The 17872-nt window shown below is 36.8% G+C and overlaps 1 protein-coding gene across 2 annotated transcripts in view; it reads left to right on the top strand.

Annotated features, from left to right (window-relative positions):
• Positions 1-221: 221 nt before the first annotated feature.
• Positions 222-17872, top strand: part of LOC133990612 (extended synaptotagmin-2-like) — a 75662-nt gene continuing 58011 nt past the window's right edge. For both annotated transcript variants that reach the window (XM_062428977.1, XM_062428976.1), the window contains exons 1-2: positions 222-366; positions 2560-2947. In XM_062428977.1, coding sequence (XP_062284961.1) covers positions 2567-2947 — 381 coding nt within the window. In that variant the 5' untranslated portion in view covers positions 222-366; positions 2560-2566. The remainder of the gene's footprint in view (positions 367-2559; positions 2948-17872) is intronic.

Here is a 17872-nt window from a genome sequence, read left to right as displayed (position 1 = left end):
AGAGTTGTGAAACATTTTTCATTTACAGTGGAAATAGAAACTTTAGCTGCCATGCTTTTTACAGCCACTAGATGGCGCTTGGATCTACCATTTAAATTGGTGTTTTTAAAGCTCCCTCCGTCCCTCCCCTATCGGAGGCTGACCTTCTTTCCCTGCGATGACAGTTTCCTGCAGGCGGAGAGAGAGAGAGAGAGAGAGCGAGAGCGAGAGACGGACTGGTCTTCTTCACAGCAGGATGTATTGAAGGGGAAAGAGAGGGTAATCAGAGTTGAGCTGGTCGGCATGCAGTGGACTGGGCTTATCCAGTGATTTTGTAAAGTTTATTCTTCATAAGGAAGGAAGAGCGAATGTGGCAGCAGGAAATAGGTGAGTGTTGTTAGAGGAAGAAGTTCAATCTTTTATTTTATTATTATTATTGTCATTATTATTATTACGCGCTGGTTGTTTGGAGGTTACGCAGTGTGGCTGGATACGTGTCATTTTCTGTGGTGAGGACGTCACGACTGACTCCCTTCAAAAAGTCCCACATTTAAGCGTTGTTTTGCTTAAAGTCACATTTATACCTATTATAAGCAGTAATCTGCATGCATGTTAGATTAAATAAGTGGTGTTCTTCAATTCGGCATACTTACAATTAGAATAAATTACATTTTTGATAGTAAAACGTCATTTTTTATAGTGGCTTCCCACTTGTAGTTACTATCCAAGGTGGCTGCTTAAGGTGACAGAAGGTTGCAGCGACAGCAGTGGAGGCACTTTATAAAGTTAAAAATACTACTTAAAAACTCTTTATAGGGATATTTAATGAATGCCGAATTGAAGATAAGCTACAAATGTTTCTCTGTAGCTATTAAGTTTGATTGTTTTGGATACATATCGGTGCCACCTTCCTTAGAAGTTGAAGCAACAAAATTGTGACATTTTTATAAAGGGGTTTGGTATGAAGTCCTCTCCCATGCAAGAGTGCAGACACTGGAATGACAGCTCAGGCTGCAGCCTCTACTGATATGCAGTGTATAGGGTGTGAACATATTTTTGGTGACCACACAACCAATACTTTTTTGTTTTAGCTGTCAACAGATACAATTATTAGGGTGGATTAGGGTAATGTGGGACACATTTTGACTTGTTTACCCTATTCGCATATGCATCCAATACATTATATCTTTTTTAAAACCTGGGACACTGGTTTTATGGCTATAGAAATACTTTTATTTATACAAAGCAACCTTATCTGCCAAAACATTCTGAAATGTGCATACCCATATTTGGTCATTTATTTAGTAGGCCTACAATTTTAAGGGAAAAAAACTAGCAGCCTGTTTGTTTACATGTGTCATTTTCAACAATATAACTTACACAGTAATACGCATATACTGGTTAGCTTTAAAATAATAGAGAAAGAGATAAATGCACTGGAGCTTAGTGTCCCACATTAGTCAATGTCCCACATTACCCTAATCCTCCCTATGTCTATGCATGTCTAATATAGATCAGTTTGAAAGTTTTAGTTAATGTAATCAGTACTTTAATTTGCATGTTGACTGTTAACTTTTGTGGACTTGTGTTGTGATGTTGGTAATCTTATTAATACACAACTACCTGTAGAGTCCCTTTTTGATATATTAAAGGTGCAATATAGAACATTAAGCCCCAGTAGATGTTGCACTAGAGCACCAGCATTTCAGACTAACAAACAACCGTTTATTGAATAAACAAACATTTATTGAGTAAATGTTTGTTGACTAAATAAAGTTGGAAAAGTAAGCATCATGTGAATGCACTGCTCACGAAACTCAGACTAAACTCTCAAATTAGACAATGTTTATCAAATATGGATCAAGACTCTGTTACCTCATTGCCTATTTCTTGCCTTTTCAGGAGCATATTTTAGTGTACTGATTAGTAATGTGAGAACGTTTACGATCCGGCTGCCATGTTCATAACAGGGAGGGACTCGCATGCACGAACATGCGTGTTTGGCTGGACCGGCTATCAAAACAAAGAACAGAGAGACTCTTAGTACAACAAACAGAGAGGGAGTGTGACTTCATTCTTTGCCTAGGACACCATTACTTCATTATATCTTTACATGGCAAATAGTTGTTTGCTGACATTTAGTTGGACTGAATGTTGTGTATCGCATCTTTAATGTTGTACATGCATTGTAATTATAAGATTTGCATTGGTATGCAGGTTGTTATGACAATATTAAACAAATTATGTTCAGAATATTTGTAATTACAGTTTGAGGCATAAAAACTGATATTTGGCTCTTGGGTTAACACATTTCTCAGAGCAGTACACTTGTATTCAATGTTAGCATGAGTGCAAATAGCTAGTAATAGGCTACACAAAATCTTATGGTACATTTGTGGGACTCAATAGTTAGCTTCATGCTTAATGCTGTTTTTATTCCTGAGGGTACAACTACAGCACATGTGTGGTATTACTTTTTGACATTTGACCTATGGGGATAGGTCTTGCTGAATGAGGTCTCTATTTACAGTGTAAAGACATTAACATCTGCTGTAAATGTCTGCCAATCTGTCTTTCCAGAAAGGAAATGAGAAACAACGCCCGCTCCAGGATGGAAGGTTCGGCGGGACCGGGTAACAAGGCGAACGGGCCCATTGAACCGCCCAGCAGCCTCGTGAGCCCACCAATGGCCCCGGATGAACTGGACGATGAGCCTCAGTCGTCTTTGACGGACGTCACCCAAATGTGGATTAAATTTGCCAAGACTTTCGCCATCATCTTCCCTATCTATATCTTGGGATACTTTGAGTTCAGCTTCAGTTGGGTTCTCATCGGACTCGCCATGTTGTTCTATTGGAGGAAGAACCACGGCCACAAGGACTACAGGATAAACCGTGCCTTAGCGTTCCTGGACCATGAGGATAAAGCTGCGAAGCAAAGCGTGCAGACTTCTGAGCTGCCTCCATGGGTGAGTCCTCGAGTATTACTGTTATCTTCACTGCCTTGTCATTGTTGCTTCGTATTTTGACTCCGTTTCAAAGCCTCGACATTCCCTTGAGTGCTGCCAACATCATGTATAGGATGTCAACAAGGAGTTGCCTGCCAAATTGACTGACATACATCATATATGTACTTCCTTGCCAAAATCCAGCTGTAGTTCGTCTTGACATTGTTTTCTTTCAGTTTCTCTTCTCAAACAGTGACGAGAGAACTTCCCAGCACACAGCCGTCTGCACGTGAGGTGTTCAGATGAGGATGTGTTAGTGACAAGTTTTAAGAGCCTGGAGCACATTTTCTCATGTGAATGTGAAAGAAGTCATTTTGGGAGAAGTGTAGCTGGCAGCAACATAGATGAAATTAATAGTTTTTGATAGTTTGATATTGAAAATGTCCAAGAAGTTTTACCTTGTATCCCCAACGCTACAATTGGACTGCTCAAATGGAGTTTCATTGTATACTTGCAATGACACTAAAGATCTATTCAATTCAAAATATGTTTTTTAATGAATAATCAACATCCACTCAGATATTTTTCAAATAGTCTGTTGGTGTTTGGATGATGAAAAACCAATATGGTGACAATCAGGGCAGCCAGGGATTAACAGAGCAACGTCCCTGACACTTGATACACCGACATTTTCATTTCAGTCCACGGGACAAATCAAACTTTGCTGCCTGTTAATGAGAGTCTCATAAATAGCCATTGGAAATGTCAAACATTCTGCACCTTTTGCTGAAGGCGCACAAGCTCGCCATCAGTTCCAGGATCCAGTCAGAGCGTTGGAGCTCTAGAAAATGGAGGCCTCAATGAATAATTTACACACGGCCTTTGAGTCTACGGGACTCCTGAGAATGGCTTTTTCTGAAGTAGGACGATTATCAAACTTGCTCTAATTTTCACAATCAACCCTTCAGGGTGGTTGATTGTCAATGTGCTGTCAGGGTCTCTTGTGGGTCACTTAAACTCCGGTATGGAGAAGGTGGAGCACATAGCTGTCATTCTTCTCTCTGTCTAGTCATACTCCACTCCTGACTTAATCACAATCTCTTTAGGCAACGTTTCTAGTTCCTGGCATGCTAGGAATGAAATTAACATTGGGCGTGTGAACACAAGATGTACAGTACATGTGAGCGAACCAGTAATGTCGGCTTTCGACAAAATTAGCTTCCTGTGGCCTGTGGTGGCACAGAACCAATGGAGCATTTCTTCTTGTGGCCTTTTCAGAGCTTCATGTCCAATCTCCCATTTCTAATTTCCAAGCATTAAGGAACCCACAAGTGGATCTTTTTATGTGTCGTGACATTGTAACACAGCTTTTTCTTTTGAGCTTTATCGACTTTATCTTACAGTCTTCCTTGTTCCTTGCCCGGTTCTTATCAATGTCTCCAAGGCAGCTGAACAAATTTCCTCAACTGAGAAAGACTGTGAGAAATCCTTGAAAGCAAAGTGGTGGTAGTTGGTAGTAGTGTGTCAAATTACTATTTCCAAGCTCATAAATTAATCTGCACACTGAGGTTGAGTGAATATTTGCTGAATGAATACTGCATTAGGTTGATTATATCATGGCGATTATGAAGAGTCATCAGGCTGATCATGGGACTCTTGTTTGGGAAGATTAGCAGAGGGTCAACGGCAACTTTGGCAGGTGATTAACCGTCATTTAGAAATCTGATTATATCTGAAACCTGAACTTTTTGGCTTTTACCTGCCACTGAAAAGAGAAAGGTTTCCCCCTGATTTTTCTTTGAAAGTAATCATTAGTTGCAGGATTCACTTTTGGCATTAATACAACAACAGGACTTGTAATAACTGCACCACAATGACTCGGGGATTTCTAATCGTGGTGTTTTGGGGTCAGTGTGACAGAGGTGAAGCAGATAAAGTATTTACTATGAGGGACGGGGGCAGACTGAATCTATAAGGGGTCAAAGTTCACTGCTGATTGTTGCCCATTATCAGTAGGATATGCTAATCATTTGGTATCCTTTCACTGGTTCCTCAGTTTCTCTTTAATCAGTCACACAAAGAGCTGTCAATCATCATTTGTGTGGTTTAAACATTCAAATGTTGTTAGCCGTGTTGTTGTGGTTTACTACATCTGTGACACACACGTGCAGCATTAAGAGAAAAGATAAGGTTTCCGACTCACGACACAACAAACATGTCATCTGCTTTAAACCAGCTGTGTCTCGGAGGTAAAAGCTTTTTTACCTCCGGTCCAGAGATGTTGCTGAGCACAGTTTTTCTCAAGGTCTGTGTGATAATGGATGTGATGCTCAGTGAGGAGAGGGGCTTGGAGTCTTGCCATTCACCCATCTTATCACAGTTTTCTAGCATCATCATCATTATTATTATTATCATCATCATCATCAACAACATCAACGGTAGCAGAAAATATTAATGCAGTAGGGAAGCCTTTTCATCATTGAAGCGTCAGTTTTCTGTGTAAACAAAACAAAGTGATGAATTGTGGAGTTTTTTTATTAAGTGTGGACATTATTCATAATTATAGCAAATATTTTTAAGAAACAATTATATTTTGAAATAGATCAAGTGTCACTTATTGAACCTGCTTCTGTCAATACAATTTCCAGTTATCAATCTTAAGAATAATGATGAAATAATGAATATGTCCTAACCATAACAATCCCAAGAAATGATGGGAAAATACCAAAATGACATATTTGTTAGGGCTGGGCGATTATGGCAAAAATCAAAATCACGATTAATTGAACTTTTAACCTCGATTACGATTAATGAACGATTATCTCCTCCCTTGATGAACAATTATGTATTTTCACAGTTTCTTTTGTTTTGTATTTTACACTGCTGACCTCACACCATATTTTGTGATATTTTCGCACATGAGTATCTTTAGGGAGTGAAAATAATGATGTTTTAAGGTGTGACGCTGTGGTTAATGTCTAGTTTACTTGATTAGAACTATGTAAAGATCATGGTTTGGGTTAAAATGATCACTGGAGACAAGTTTTCAAATTCCTTAAAGATATGCAACCTTTACTGTCATGGCAACAGTGAACACCACGATTAATTGACATGAGCAAGATAAAGTCGATTAGAGTTTCTAAATGTCGGTTTCGATTATTTTTCGAGTAATTGCCCAGCCCTAATATTTGTTGATATCTTATGTATACAATTACACACACATTCATTCAACAAAAGCCCAAGTTGTCTGTTTGCTTTTAAAAGTTGCTTGATTTTGAAAGTTTTTGCTTTTTCTAGGGCAAATTTCACACTTTGTGCTCCAAAATCAACAAGCAACAAGTGGATTTTTATGTGATAGGTTCAGTGAGTTCATTTCATTGTCCTGATAAAACACTGGTCTCATTTTTTGGTGTAATTCATCATTTCAATGGATAAATACAAGACATGATGGACAAAAGAACACAAGTAGATTAAATAGTATAAAAATCAAGAATATTTCACACATCTGCAATGCACTGTTCAAGCAAACGAAGCATCTGTAATGACCACTGAAATAATCACTGAAGTATAGATTTTGGTGCTGAGCTCTTAATCTCCCTTTGGCTCGCCTCTCTCAGCAAATGTGCCTGGAATGAGGCTCGATGGGCAGCGTGGGCAGCAGCTCAGCGTTAGCAGGCCCAAAATGCCCGAGGTTATATTTCACTTTTTTATCTTTCTGAAGATGAACGGACAAACTGCATAAATCTGTGCTGTCAAACACATAATAATCTATAAAGGCCTTGTGTCTTTCTACAGGGAAGGTTTGTGCTGATATTCAGGAGTATTTAAAGCTCTACAGCAGAGGAACTGTCTCATCAACAGGCCAGGAAGGTCACAGATGACCAAGTTTTAACTCGTTTGATATAAAGCGACATCGGTTTAGAATCAAAGACATGTTTCAGATGCTTGTGACACCAATTTAAAATGCTTTTTAAACATCTGCCTACCCAGCGATTTAGCCGATTTAGCATGTTTGTGTCTAGTAAACAGTTTAATGTTGATTCTATGGCATAAACTGTTGATAACACGATACTACAGCAAATACTTAGTTCTTCTCATTTTGTCTTGTAGAAGATGCTAAAATACCTTGATATTGTGAGCCACATTATAAGTATATGAGCACAGCACCTTACAGTTGTTATCACTATTGATTATACTTTCAATGAATGGATTAATCTTTATTATTTTTAATTTTCAGAAAATAATAAAAAATGCAATCAAAAGCAGCAATTACTCACATTTGATAGGTTTGAACCGGTCAATGATTGGCATATTTGCTTGATAAATAACTTCAGTGATTGATCAGTTATCAGGATTAATATTTTAATTAAACATAGGGTGTGACAGCTCATTGTCAACTTTGGAAACAGTAGTTAATCAAGCATCTCACAGTCTTCTGCCTGGATGAGAATAACAAACTAAAGGTAAGATGACTGCTCTGTTGTGTTAGTATTGTCATGTCTACAGCAGTAGAGAGCAGCCTCTCTGCTCTGCCGTTAACTCCGAGAAAGACATCGCTGTCCAAGATACTCGAGCAGCAGACTGAGAAGTAGGCCTGTCAGTAGGGCTAGGCGATATGGACAAAATCAAGTATCATGATATTTTTGACCCGATACCTCGATATCGATATTGCAACAATAATGTAGAGATGACTCTTGATGCTTTCACAAAATATTTACACAGTTACGTTTTTGATAAGTAATCATCGGTAATGTGGATATAATGACAAAGTGTGTAAAAAGTAAATAGGAGAACAGCTAGAACAGTCTGGTAAGTTCAGAAAATTACATACTTTACAGAAATGTAGCATTTAAAACTAGGAAAAGACAATGCTGATGACATATCACAATATTACGGTATCCGAAATCTAAGACGATATCTAGTGTCATATCACGATATCGATATAATATAGATATATTGCCCAGCACTACCTGTCAGGATAACTATATATTGTCTCAGAAATAATCGTGATAAACAATATTATTGTCATTTGAAGATCGTTTTATACCACTGATATAATGATAATATAATATTATAATAATGTAAGGATGGGATTGGAGAGTGGATGCTACACTTCTGTAAAAACACAGACTGTCAGAGTTAATTAACTTTTAATTCCATATAAGTGGCTCTACTCGCTTCTGCAGTCTCCACAGTGAGAAATGGAGGACACTTCTCGCTTAGCCAATGTGACATGAATAGCCTCTTAGCTGCTAAATAAAATGGTCGAGGTCATGTCCATGTATCATATGATAAGTCTATATAAAGACATGATGTTGTTTAAGTGCTGCTCTGTGTGTGTTGGTCAGCTGCTCTCTTTTGTTACTGCTGATAGCTGCTCCGCTGCGCTAACTTTCTGAATGACGGTGGAGAAAGTCGACGTTATACTTCATGTTCCTCTCGCAAAGTTAATGATTTAGTCATTGAATGAAAGTGCTGCCTTTTTTGGAGGATGAACTACATTAACACGCTAGCGTGTCCCACTGTAGACTGTCCGGGTTTCTGCATTTTTTGTTCCGTCACCATCACGTTATTAACATTTAGATAATCGATTTTTTTGGCATTTGTTAATTGATTCAGAATTGCAGGAGATAAGAATCAAAAATGCTTATATGAATCAATTATTTTTACCCCCCCTATCGTTTTAAATACATTTTTGTCATTTGATCACTTTCTGCCATGTGTGGGACCAACTTTAACATTACATCATATTATGTGCTTATCTGTGTCAGTGTGTATTTTTAAAAGAAGCCACACTCTGCTCTCTTCAGTGTCTGTTTTCATGCGGTCTGTAACTCCATCCGTGATTACACCATTACTCTGTAATCCTTTGATCCGTTTAAGCTGGAAAATAAAATAAAACGTTCGTGATGAACGGAGCGGAGATAAACAGACAGGGATCCTGTAATGTGCACAGGAATGTGAAACTTTTGAAGTTCATAATGTGATTAGAAACGCACAAATTAATAATATCATTGATTTTTCATTTTTCACGTAGAGTTCAAATAGACACAAAATAGGCATTGGTCCATATCATATTGGCGGTATTTCTATTTATATCAGTGTTACTCACATATTTGAGCTTAAAGTGCTCAAAAAAGGCTGAAAACTGTGCTGCAAAATACCAAAAATGCCGGTTTACAGTACATATTTAGATTATTATAGTATGTAGTAGTATGTCATTTTAAATTTATTGAAAAATTCATAGAAAATAAAACTATTATTTAAAAAAAAAAGGTAGATACTTTATTTTGAATAAGGCCCCCTTAAGTTTTTTCCCTTTCCTTCCTTGCTTGCTGTTTTTGAGAAAGCTGGAAACGTATGGACCTATATGCCTGGCATACAACAAGCAGACTTTTAAATATGAAATAAAATACAGCACAAACTTTAGCTGTAAGTACAAACAAGGGTTCACCCGTCTGTGAATGTACCGCCTGTTGTTTCAGTATGAGTGGATGCCACGTCTTTCAACATGGTGGTTATTACTCATTTTGAAACAAACTCATTATTATGTGTGGAAATTAGTCTAAAGGCAAAAAAGTCATCTTAGGTCATTGCTGGCTGATTTTCATGTGGATGATGAAATGTCTCCATGCAGCAGCAGCAGCTTTACTGGAGGAGGAATGAGGTCAGGCTGATAATGCTAATAATCTACAAGTTTGACACAGTTTGCAAGAAATAGTCCACAGGATTAGAGTTTCAGCTCGTCGTGTATGCTCGTTAATTACAGTGAACTGATTATCTTTATGGTTTTGTACATTTTTGTAGGCTGGGAAACTATAACATGCATTTTTCATTATTTTCTGACTTTTTTGTGACTAAATTCTAAATAATTATTAGTTGCACACACTCCAGATGAACTATTAATAGGTGTATGGTTAAACTGGGTAGTTTCTGTGTGTGGATATGTGTAGCTGTTGCTGGGCGGTGCAGGAAAAGTGCAAATAAACTCGGGCCTAAACCTTTTCCCTCCTTTCAACATCTAGATGTTAAAGCGACCGAAGCTGAAATGGTTTACTCTGTCATCAGGCTGACATGGAAACTAACTACAGCCAAAGTGTAACTATTGGCCTCCTCCTCCTCCTCCTCCTCCTCCTCTTCGTCTCTGTGCACTCGAATGACACGGCATGCATGGGGTTGGGCTTCCCTGTTTCTTTTTGATGTGCCAAAGGGCGGGGCTCGGCTGCACGGCTGAGAATGGAAACAATGTGGAGGAACAGAAAGGCCTTGTGTTGCACTGCTCGACCATTTTTTATTTATTTTTTTAAACTTAAACTATGAAAATGTTTGTTTTTGCTTTGTTATCCAGCACATAAGTAGAAATAAATAGTCTTTTCTCCTTATTTAAGTGTGTTTATAGTCACATCTGTTGAGCTGTGTAAAAGATTGTAGACACCCTGGAAGCTGAAACTGAGCACTTTCACCTTTTTTATTACTGCGAGTGGAGTCGTGTTCTAAACATGTCTGTTTGGGAGGGGCGGACCACTTGGCCTCTGGTCGCTGCTCAAACATGAAAAAGACTTAATACAGTAGATGTGAGGTGTAATCGAGTAGTCCAACTGCTTTATACACAGATGTTATAAATGATAAGTATTCTTAATAGTAAATAATGTTCTTTTCTCATTTTAAGTAGGCTAAAATAAGGGCTGCATTTTTAAATAAAGTAATGTGCATGCTAAAATAAAGTAGATTAATCATGTTGGGGTCTTAGATTGTTTATTTTCTGTGCCTTCACTTCATATTAGAGCATGTATGTTTGATACAAAAATGTGTGTTTTGTCTGTAGTGGCTCTTCTGAGTCTACATGGTCTTGGATAGGGCTCGGTATGTGTACTTGATATTTTTAACAGGGTCCCTGTGGATCCTTAAAAAAGTCTTAAATTTAATTTTTTTTTAATTGACAAGGTCTAAAATGTCTTCTAATTGTAGGAGTTTAGGCATTACATTTGACTTGAGCCGGAACAGAATGAATGAGTGTAATTATACTTGTTAATTTGTTATTTATTATTATCATTATCTTCTGATTATTTTACATAACCAACTAATTAGCTTGTTAATTAAAGTAAAAAATAATCAGCAGTTGGAACTATAATGAAACTAATCACTAGCTGCAGTCCTAAATAACTTTAAAGTGAGCTCTGTTTCAAGCCAGTACAACAGTAAAATCCTGCTTTTGCATTATTATTATACTATGTCTCAGCAGTGGTTTTACTTTTTCATTAAAGAGGTTTTAAAAAGGTATTAAAAGTCATTAAATGTGTTATTTAATATGTGCAGATACCCTGTTTAAGGTATCGTCCGATATAGCAAGTAGTCGAAACGTCTACTGTCAAACGATACCTGCAATGGATCCTTTTTGTAGCCAGATCTAGAAAATATGACTATTTGTACGGACTTGCTCACAGCTAATCAGTGCAAGCGTTCTTTGATTTAATGCAACATGTGATTGGTCCACTGCCACAGCAGCTACAACACGTCTGTGGTGGTGAAGTCGTAGTGAATTTGAGTTAGCGCGCTTAGCAGTTCAGCAGCCAAGATGCCACCTAAACGCTGTAAAGTGTGTCTACACTACACGCCTGTTACACCGGATAAAAGACAGAGACCTAAATGTGTTAATGGGAATCTGATGAAGCACTCCGTTGGTATCAGTATCACTTTAAGGGTACTTGGATTGTTACTGGTATCATAACTTTTTAAACGATACCCAGCCCTAGTGTTGGAGATATGAGTTTTACGTGCATCACTACAGTCATTGTGTGTATTGGGTTCTGAGCGCTTCCAAATCACTGGTGACCTCAACCTTGTACCTGAACACCTCATGTGTATATACTCGCTGCTGTTGCTGCTGTGTGTGATGCTAACACTTTGTTTACTCAATAGATTTGTGCTTGTTTACGTTGTGACGCTTCACAACTAGTTTTGAAATGCTGGTGGAAGTGTTTACTCAGTTTTATGAGTGTAACAGATTGTGTATATTAGGCTCTGAACGCTTCCAAAACCCAGGTTACATAACGGCAACACTTGCTGTTTCTTATTCGTAGAGTATTTTGTTTGTACGCCCCCTGGTGTTTTTAGGAGAATACTGCATTGAGCATAACCCCCTTTGTGCATGTTCATAGCTTGCAACTCGGTGTCTTGCACAAGTCTGAACGCAGCACAAAGCAGCTTAAGATTGTTTTCTTAGAGAGCAGCCACCTGAGGTGACACTATCTGCACCTAAGGTCAACCTTTTTTTAAGGTGTAGAAAGACACATTTTGGTCTATGATGCACTTCAGTAAAATTAGAGTGCTGCTGGTTGAAGTTAAAGTGTTTATATGAACAATAAGCACAGTTTAATGCAGCTTGTTTAAGGTTAAATACAAAATAAAAAGCCAGATTTTATATTATTAGTGAGTTTGTGGCCTTTAGAAAGTTAAACGAGGTAAAGAATGTGGAAAAAACTCAGATTCAGACTTGACAATTTTTTCAAAACATGAGTGGGCTTAGATTGATATGGTGTAAAAAACATCTTAAATGTGGCTTCAGACACAGTTTGTTCCTGTGAAACAGACTGATCGTGTCTGTCACTGGCTGAGAAGACATCAGTGTTTGTACGATGCTGCCAAATATTCACTGTCCATTCAAATATATTCAAATTGCATTGTTCCTTGAGGGAAATTTATCTCGGCATTGTGTTGACAGTGAAAACACACAAAAACAAAAATATACTAGAGGGAGCAAAAAACAGTTTTCAGCAACATAATTGATCACAGATTTAATTTATTGTAACTTCAGCCAGCAGCTAAAACCTCAAAGTGGATGGATCTTTTTTTATTTTCCTGCTTGCCAATACTTCTTCAAATAAAACTTGTCATACACTGTTTATGCTTTAAAACAAGATTGAATACAGAGAGAGACATTAGCTTGTATAGTTTTAGCTGATGTAATTAAAAAATGCCTCAAAATTAGCTGGTTTCAGGATTTCGAATGTGAAGATTTAACACTTTTCTTTGTCGTACATGATGATAAACTGAATATCTTTTGGGTTTAGACTCCAAGTCAGACAAACTGAGACATTTGAAGATGTCCTCTTGGTTTCTGGGGAACTATAATGGATTTTTTTCTGACATTTTAAAGACGAAACTATCACTCTATTCATCAAAAAATAGCCAATAAATTAACCTATAATGAAAAGAATTGCTAGTTGCAGCCCTAATAACAACTAAAAGGCAATAATATGCATTCAGCTTTGACCCTAATTAGTAAAAAATGTTCACAAAATGAATTTTACACCAAACCGTTTTAACTTGTTCCTATTGTATTTTATCAGGTGTCTTTACTTTACTTGTTTTTATTCATTTCGATTTGATTTATTTTGACTGTAAGGCTCTTTTTTTAAAGTTGCTATAAATAAACTTTGCTTTGCTAGATAAAATTAACATATCGAAATATATTTACCATCCAAATCTAGTCTTGATTTCTTCGTTAACCCCCCTCAGCACCACACAGCGCTCACACTTCTTGGACTTATCTCTCTCTCCTGAATGCAGCCTATCATCAGATCCTCGACAGCCAGCCACTCTCTCTCTGCCTCTGTCTCTCTCTCTCTCTCTCCCTCTCCCTCTCTCTCTCTCTCTCTCTCTCTATCTGAGCCTAAATATAGACGTCAGCATGGCGCAACTATCTCGTCGTATGGGTTTCCCGTTTCGGCACCTTTCAACACTTTCGGCAGCTTAAAGGAAAGCTGATCGAGCTGATTTCCTCCTTGTTTTTTGTTGTCACCTCGGAGAAGGAAAGAGGGTCTCTCTCTCTCTCTCTCTCTCTCTCTCTCTCTCTCTCTCTCTCTTTCTCTCTCTCTCTCTCTCTCTCTCTCTCTCTCTCTCTCTCTCTCTTTCTCTCTCTCTCTTTCTCTCTATATCTCTCTCCTCCTCATTGGAAACATCAGATGTTTATTTCTAGTCAGCAGTGACAGGGCAAAAATATTCAAGATGATGACAGGAAATGCAGTTTTCTCTAAATTGATATATCAGTCGCTCTTAAACAGGTGCAGTATGTAGAATTTTGTAATAATACTACTACTACTGATAATACCTTTATTTATATAATGTAGCATCTTTCATACAATAAATGTAGCTCAAAGTGCTTTACAACAAAAAAGTTCAGCGTCATATTAAAGGAAAATAAAAGAAGTATAAAGCAATGTTAAAAAGGAAAGAAATAAAAACATAAATGTAATATAAGATAGGATATATAAATAAAAATAACAATATCATCTAGCAGAACAGATTTGACTTATTTTATCCAGTTTATTTGATAGGGATCATTACAATCTACTCATTACAAACAAGTTGAAGTACTGATGTTCTGCATACAGATATTATAGCTACTATAGCTAATGCAATGGAATATAATAATGGGAAATAATTGTACAATTCTTTTATTATTTTCCATTAATATCTGTTATATTAGTGGAATATATGAATTCATAAGTATAAGTGTTTTTTGTTATAGAATGAGCCCTTTATATCTATATAGGGAGTCCACCATGTTACACTGCTTGGCCAGTCACAGTAATTACGTTATCTGCTTATCGTACAATAACGTAATTATCAATATTGCCACACTTCACATTAGCAGCTAAGAGGCTATTCATGTCACATTGGCTAAGTGAGTAGTGTCCTCCATTCCTCACTGTGTACGTCCTGAGTGGAGACGGCAGAAGAATTAAAGGTAAATAACTCCAACAACCATAATGGTAGTCTGTGTTTTTACAGAAGAATAGGCCTGACCCTCCTTTTTATTATTATGCTATTATATTATCATTATATCAGTGGTATAAAATGATATTCAAATGACAATAAATTTCGTTTATCGCGATTATTTCTGAGACAATATATCGTCTAGACTATTCTAAAGCGTTGAGGCTGCTGACTGTAAGGCAAGGCTTCCCCGAGTCATGTGTCCGAGGTAAACTTAGTAAACCTCTGAATAGAGGACCTGAGGGCTCGGCTCGTGGTGTTAGGGTGAAAAAGGTCTCATGTAGTCGCAGTGACCTTTAGCCCTAACACAACTGTTTGAGGTTTATGGGAAAAAGTGTTTGTTAAATGCTGCTAAAAAAATCCAAACTGGATAGCAAGTAAATTTATATTAGATGGTAGCTTTTAAAGTAATCTAAATGTATGAATCACGCAGTAGTTTGAATGTCAGCGTGGTTTTGAATGAGGTTTTCATATCCGATCTTCAAATGACAATAATATCGTTTATCGCGACTATTTCTGAGACAATATATCATCCAATAAAAGTAGTTATCGTAACCTATAGGCTTATGCACCGACATCTTTCTACAGTAGCCCAGAATGGACAAACCAAAACACTCCTACATGTTTGGATATGAAAGAGGGAGGAGTAATCAGTTGTTTAGATGCCATTAAAATCCTACACACTGCTCCTTTTTTAAAGCTCATTAATTCCAACATTGCTCAGAAGAGTTATTCATCCTCTGCATGCCTCTTCTTCCTCTCACACACATGCTTTGTTTTCGAGGGGGTGTGGCTGGAAGAGGAAGGTTAGGATTTCCAAACAGCTGTTACATATTTGGAGTGTGAGTTTCACCCACTTGACACACAGCGAGAGAGAGAGAGACGCACACACACACACACACACACACACACACACACACACACACACACACACACACACACACACACACACACACACACACACACACACACACACACACACACATAAATAACCAAACAAGGGATGCTCCAGTCTGATTCTGGTCTAATCTGACTGGTTCCTGCTCCTTTGTGCAGTTTTACAGGAAGCTTTTCAGGCTGACTCACTCTTCCACTTGCTGTTTTTGAGGTTTGGGGGCATTTCGACTGAAAACTATGTGTTAAAATATCGCGTCTGTGCTGGTGTCTGCGTGTTGCTACAAGCAGATGAAACATGATCCAGGAAGGCAGGTTTAAGTTATGCATCCATAACTTCTGTGCAGCAGTTAAAAAACTATATATAACAGTATTAACTGCTGCGGAGAGCTGTCATAATGATTGTAGAGCTGCAATGATTAGTTCATTAGTCTTCAGAGAGTTAAGTGGCGACTATATAGATAATCAGTTAACTGTTTGGTCAATTTGAAAGCAAAAATGCAGAATATTTGATGTTTCCAGCTTCTTAAAAGTCTTAACAGTTACTTTAATCTTAACATTTAAGACTAATAGTTGAACAAAACAAGACATTTGAAGATATCACCGTGGCCTCTGAGAAAGGTTGAATGCACTTCTTTGCTTAATTTTTTACCATTTCATAGCAATAAGTTGCTAGTTGCAGACGTAAATGACAACTTCTGAGTTCAGGATTTTGTCAGACAGCTTTACAGATGTAGAAAATGTGACAGAAAGAAATTTGACAGCGTGGGAAAGTGGAAGTGACAGAGACACAACAGGAGGAAACAGACACTTAAAACTTATTAGAGATAAAAAGGGGAGAATATGACTTTGTGCCAAAACGTCATTACTAATTACATTTTTGACATCTTAGATATGAAGGACCACCAATCACATCTACTGTAATGAAAGTCAGGTGATATTATTGGAGTTAGAAAATGTTTGTTTCTTTTGCTTGAAAACAGCTGCTGATAAATTATCTGTGGCTTGACTAATTGATTAATTGACTTATCTTTGCATCTCTGCAACTACTGAGGAGATTAGCAGCATCACTCACAGTATATTTATAGTTTTTACATTGTTGAAATCGGGGGTTGAATTTGAAAGGAGGTGAAGAAAATAAGAAGAGGCTGATCTTTCAGAGTTTCAGGTCTTTTTTGGGGGTAGATGTGTTGAAAGAATGAATGACGAGCCGGAGGAAGCTTTTGTCCTTCCTCGCTCTCCAAAACGCAGAGCCATTGTTACTCTAAAAAAAAGAAAAAAGAGAGATAGAGGAACATTCCCAGTTTATTGAGGAAATGAATCAGCTTCCTTTCTTTGTCACATAGTAGTGACAAAGCTAGATTTTATTAGGGCGGTCGTACATCACAGAAACAATTACATGCTTTCATTTTTATCATTTATTTATTTCTTTTCTTTTCTATATCAGGTTTTTCTCCTCTGCTGCTGTATTTAGTGGTTTATTCTCTAATGCTGAGTCATCTGAGCTCGTCTGTTTGAACCCCTGAAGGCCGTTTTCACACCTATAATTTATTTGTTTTGGTCCTAATCAGACGATGAGTCGCTGCTTTGTTGTATTTGTTTTTGGCCTTTGGTGTCAGTTTGGTTTCACAACATTTCAATCAATTACATTTGATTTGAATAGAACTTTTCATGTAAAGTTGCTTTACATGGTAAAAACAAGAAACAAAACAAGACTAAAATACATTATTCTCCCCAAAAACAAGAAATGACTATGTTATAAATAATGACTCAATAAAAACAGGAAGTGAGGAAATGATAAAAAAAAAAGGTAAGATAAAAATGTAAAAATTCAGAATACCCCCCAAAAATAAAAGATAATGAAAAAGTTAATAAAATATAATGAATAAACAATAAAATAAAGTTCCTATAAAATAAAAGTATAAAACTAAAAAAAGTATATAAAAGGAAAACAAAGATAATACATTTAATAAATTAATAATATAATGAAGCACTTTATTTTTATGATTTTTTATATTTATCAAATTTATACATTTTTTAAAACTATATAAAAGGAAATAAAAGGAAAATAAAGATAATAAAATATAATAAATAAATAATAAAATAAAGTCACTATAAAATAAAAGTATAAAAGTAAAAAATAGTAAAAAGAAATAAAAGAAAAACAAAGATAATAAAAAATAATAAGATAATAAAATGAAAGTTTTAATTATAAGATAAGATAAGAAGAAAATAAAATAATAAATCAACTAGTAAGAGAAGTGATAAAGTACA

Source organism: Scomber scombrus, chromosome 11 (genome assembly GCF_963691925.1).
Source record: "Scomber scombrus chromosome 11, fScoSco1.1, whole genome shotgun sequence".
NCBI lineage: Eukaryota > Metazoa > Chordata > Actinopteri > Scombriformes > Scombridae > Scomber > Scomber scombrus.
The sequence above is the reverse complement of the archived record's forward strand: the minus strand, read 5'-3'. Positions and strand labels throughout refer to the sequence as shown.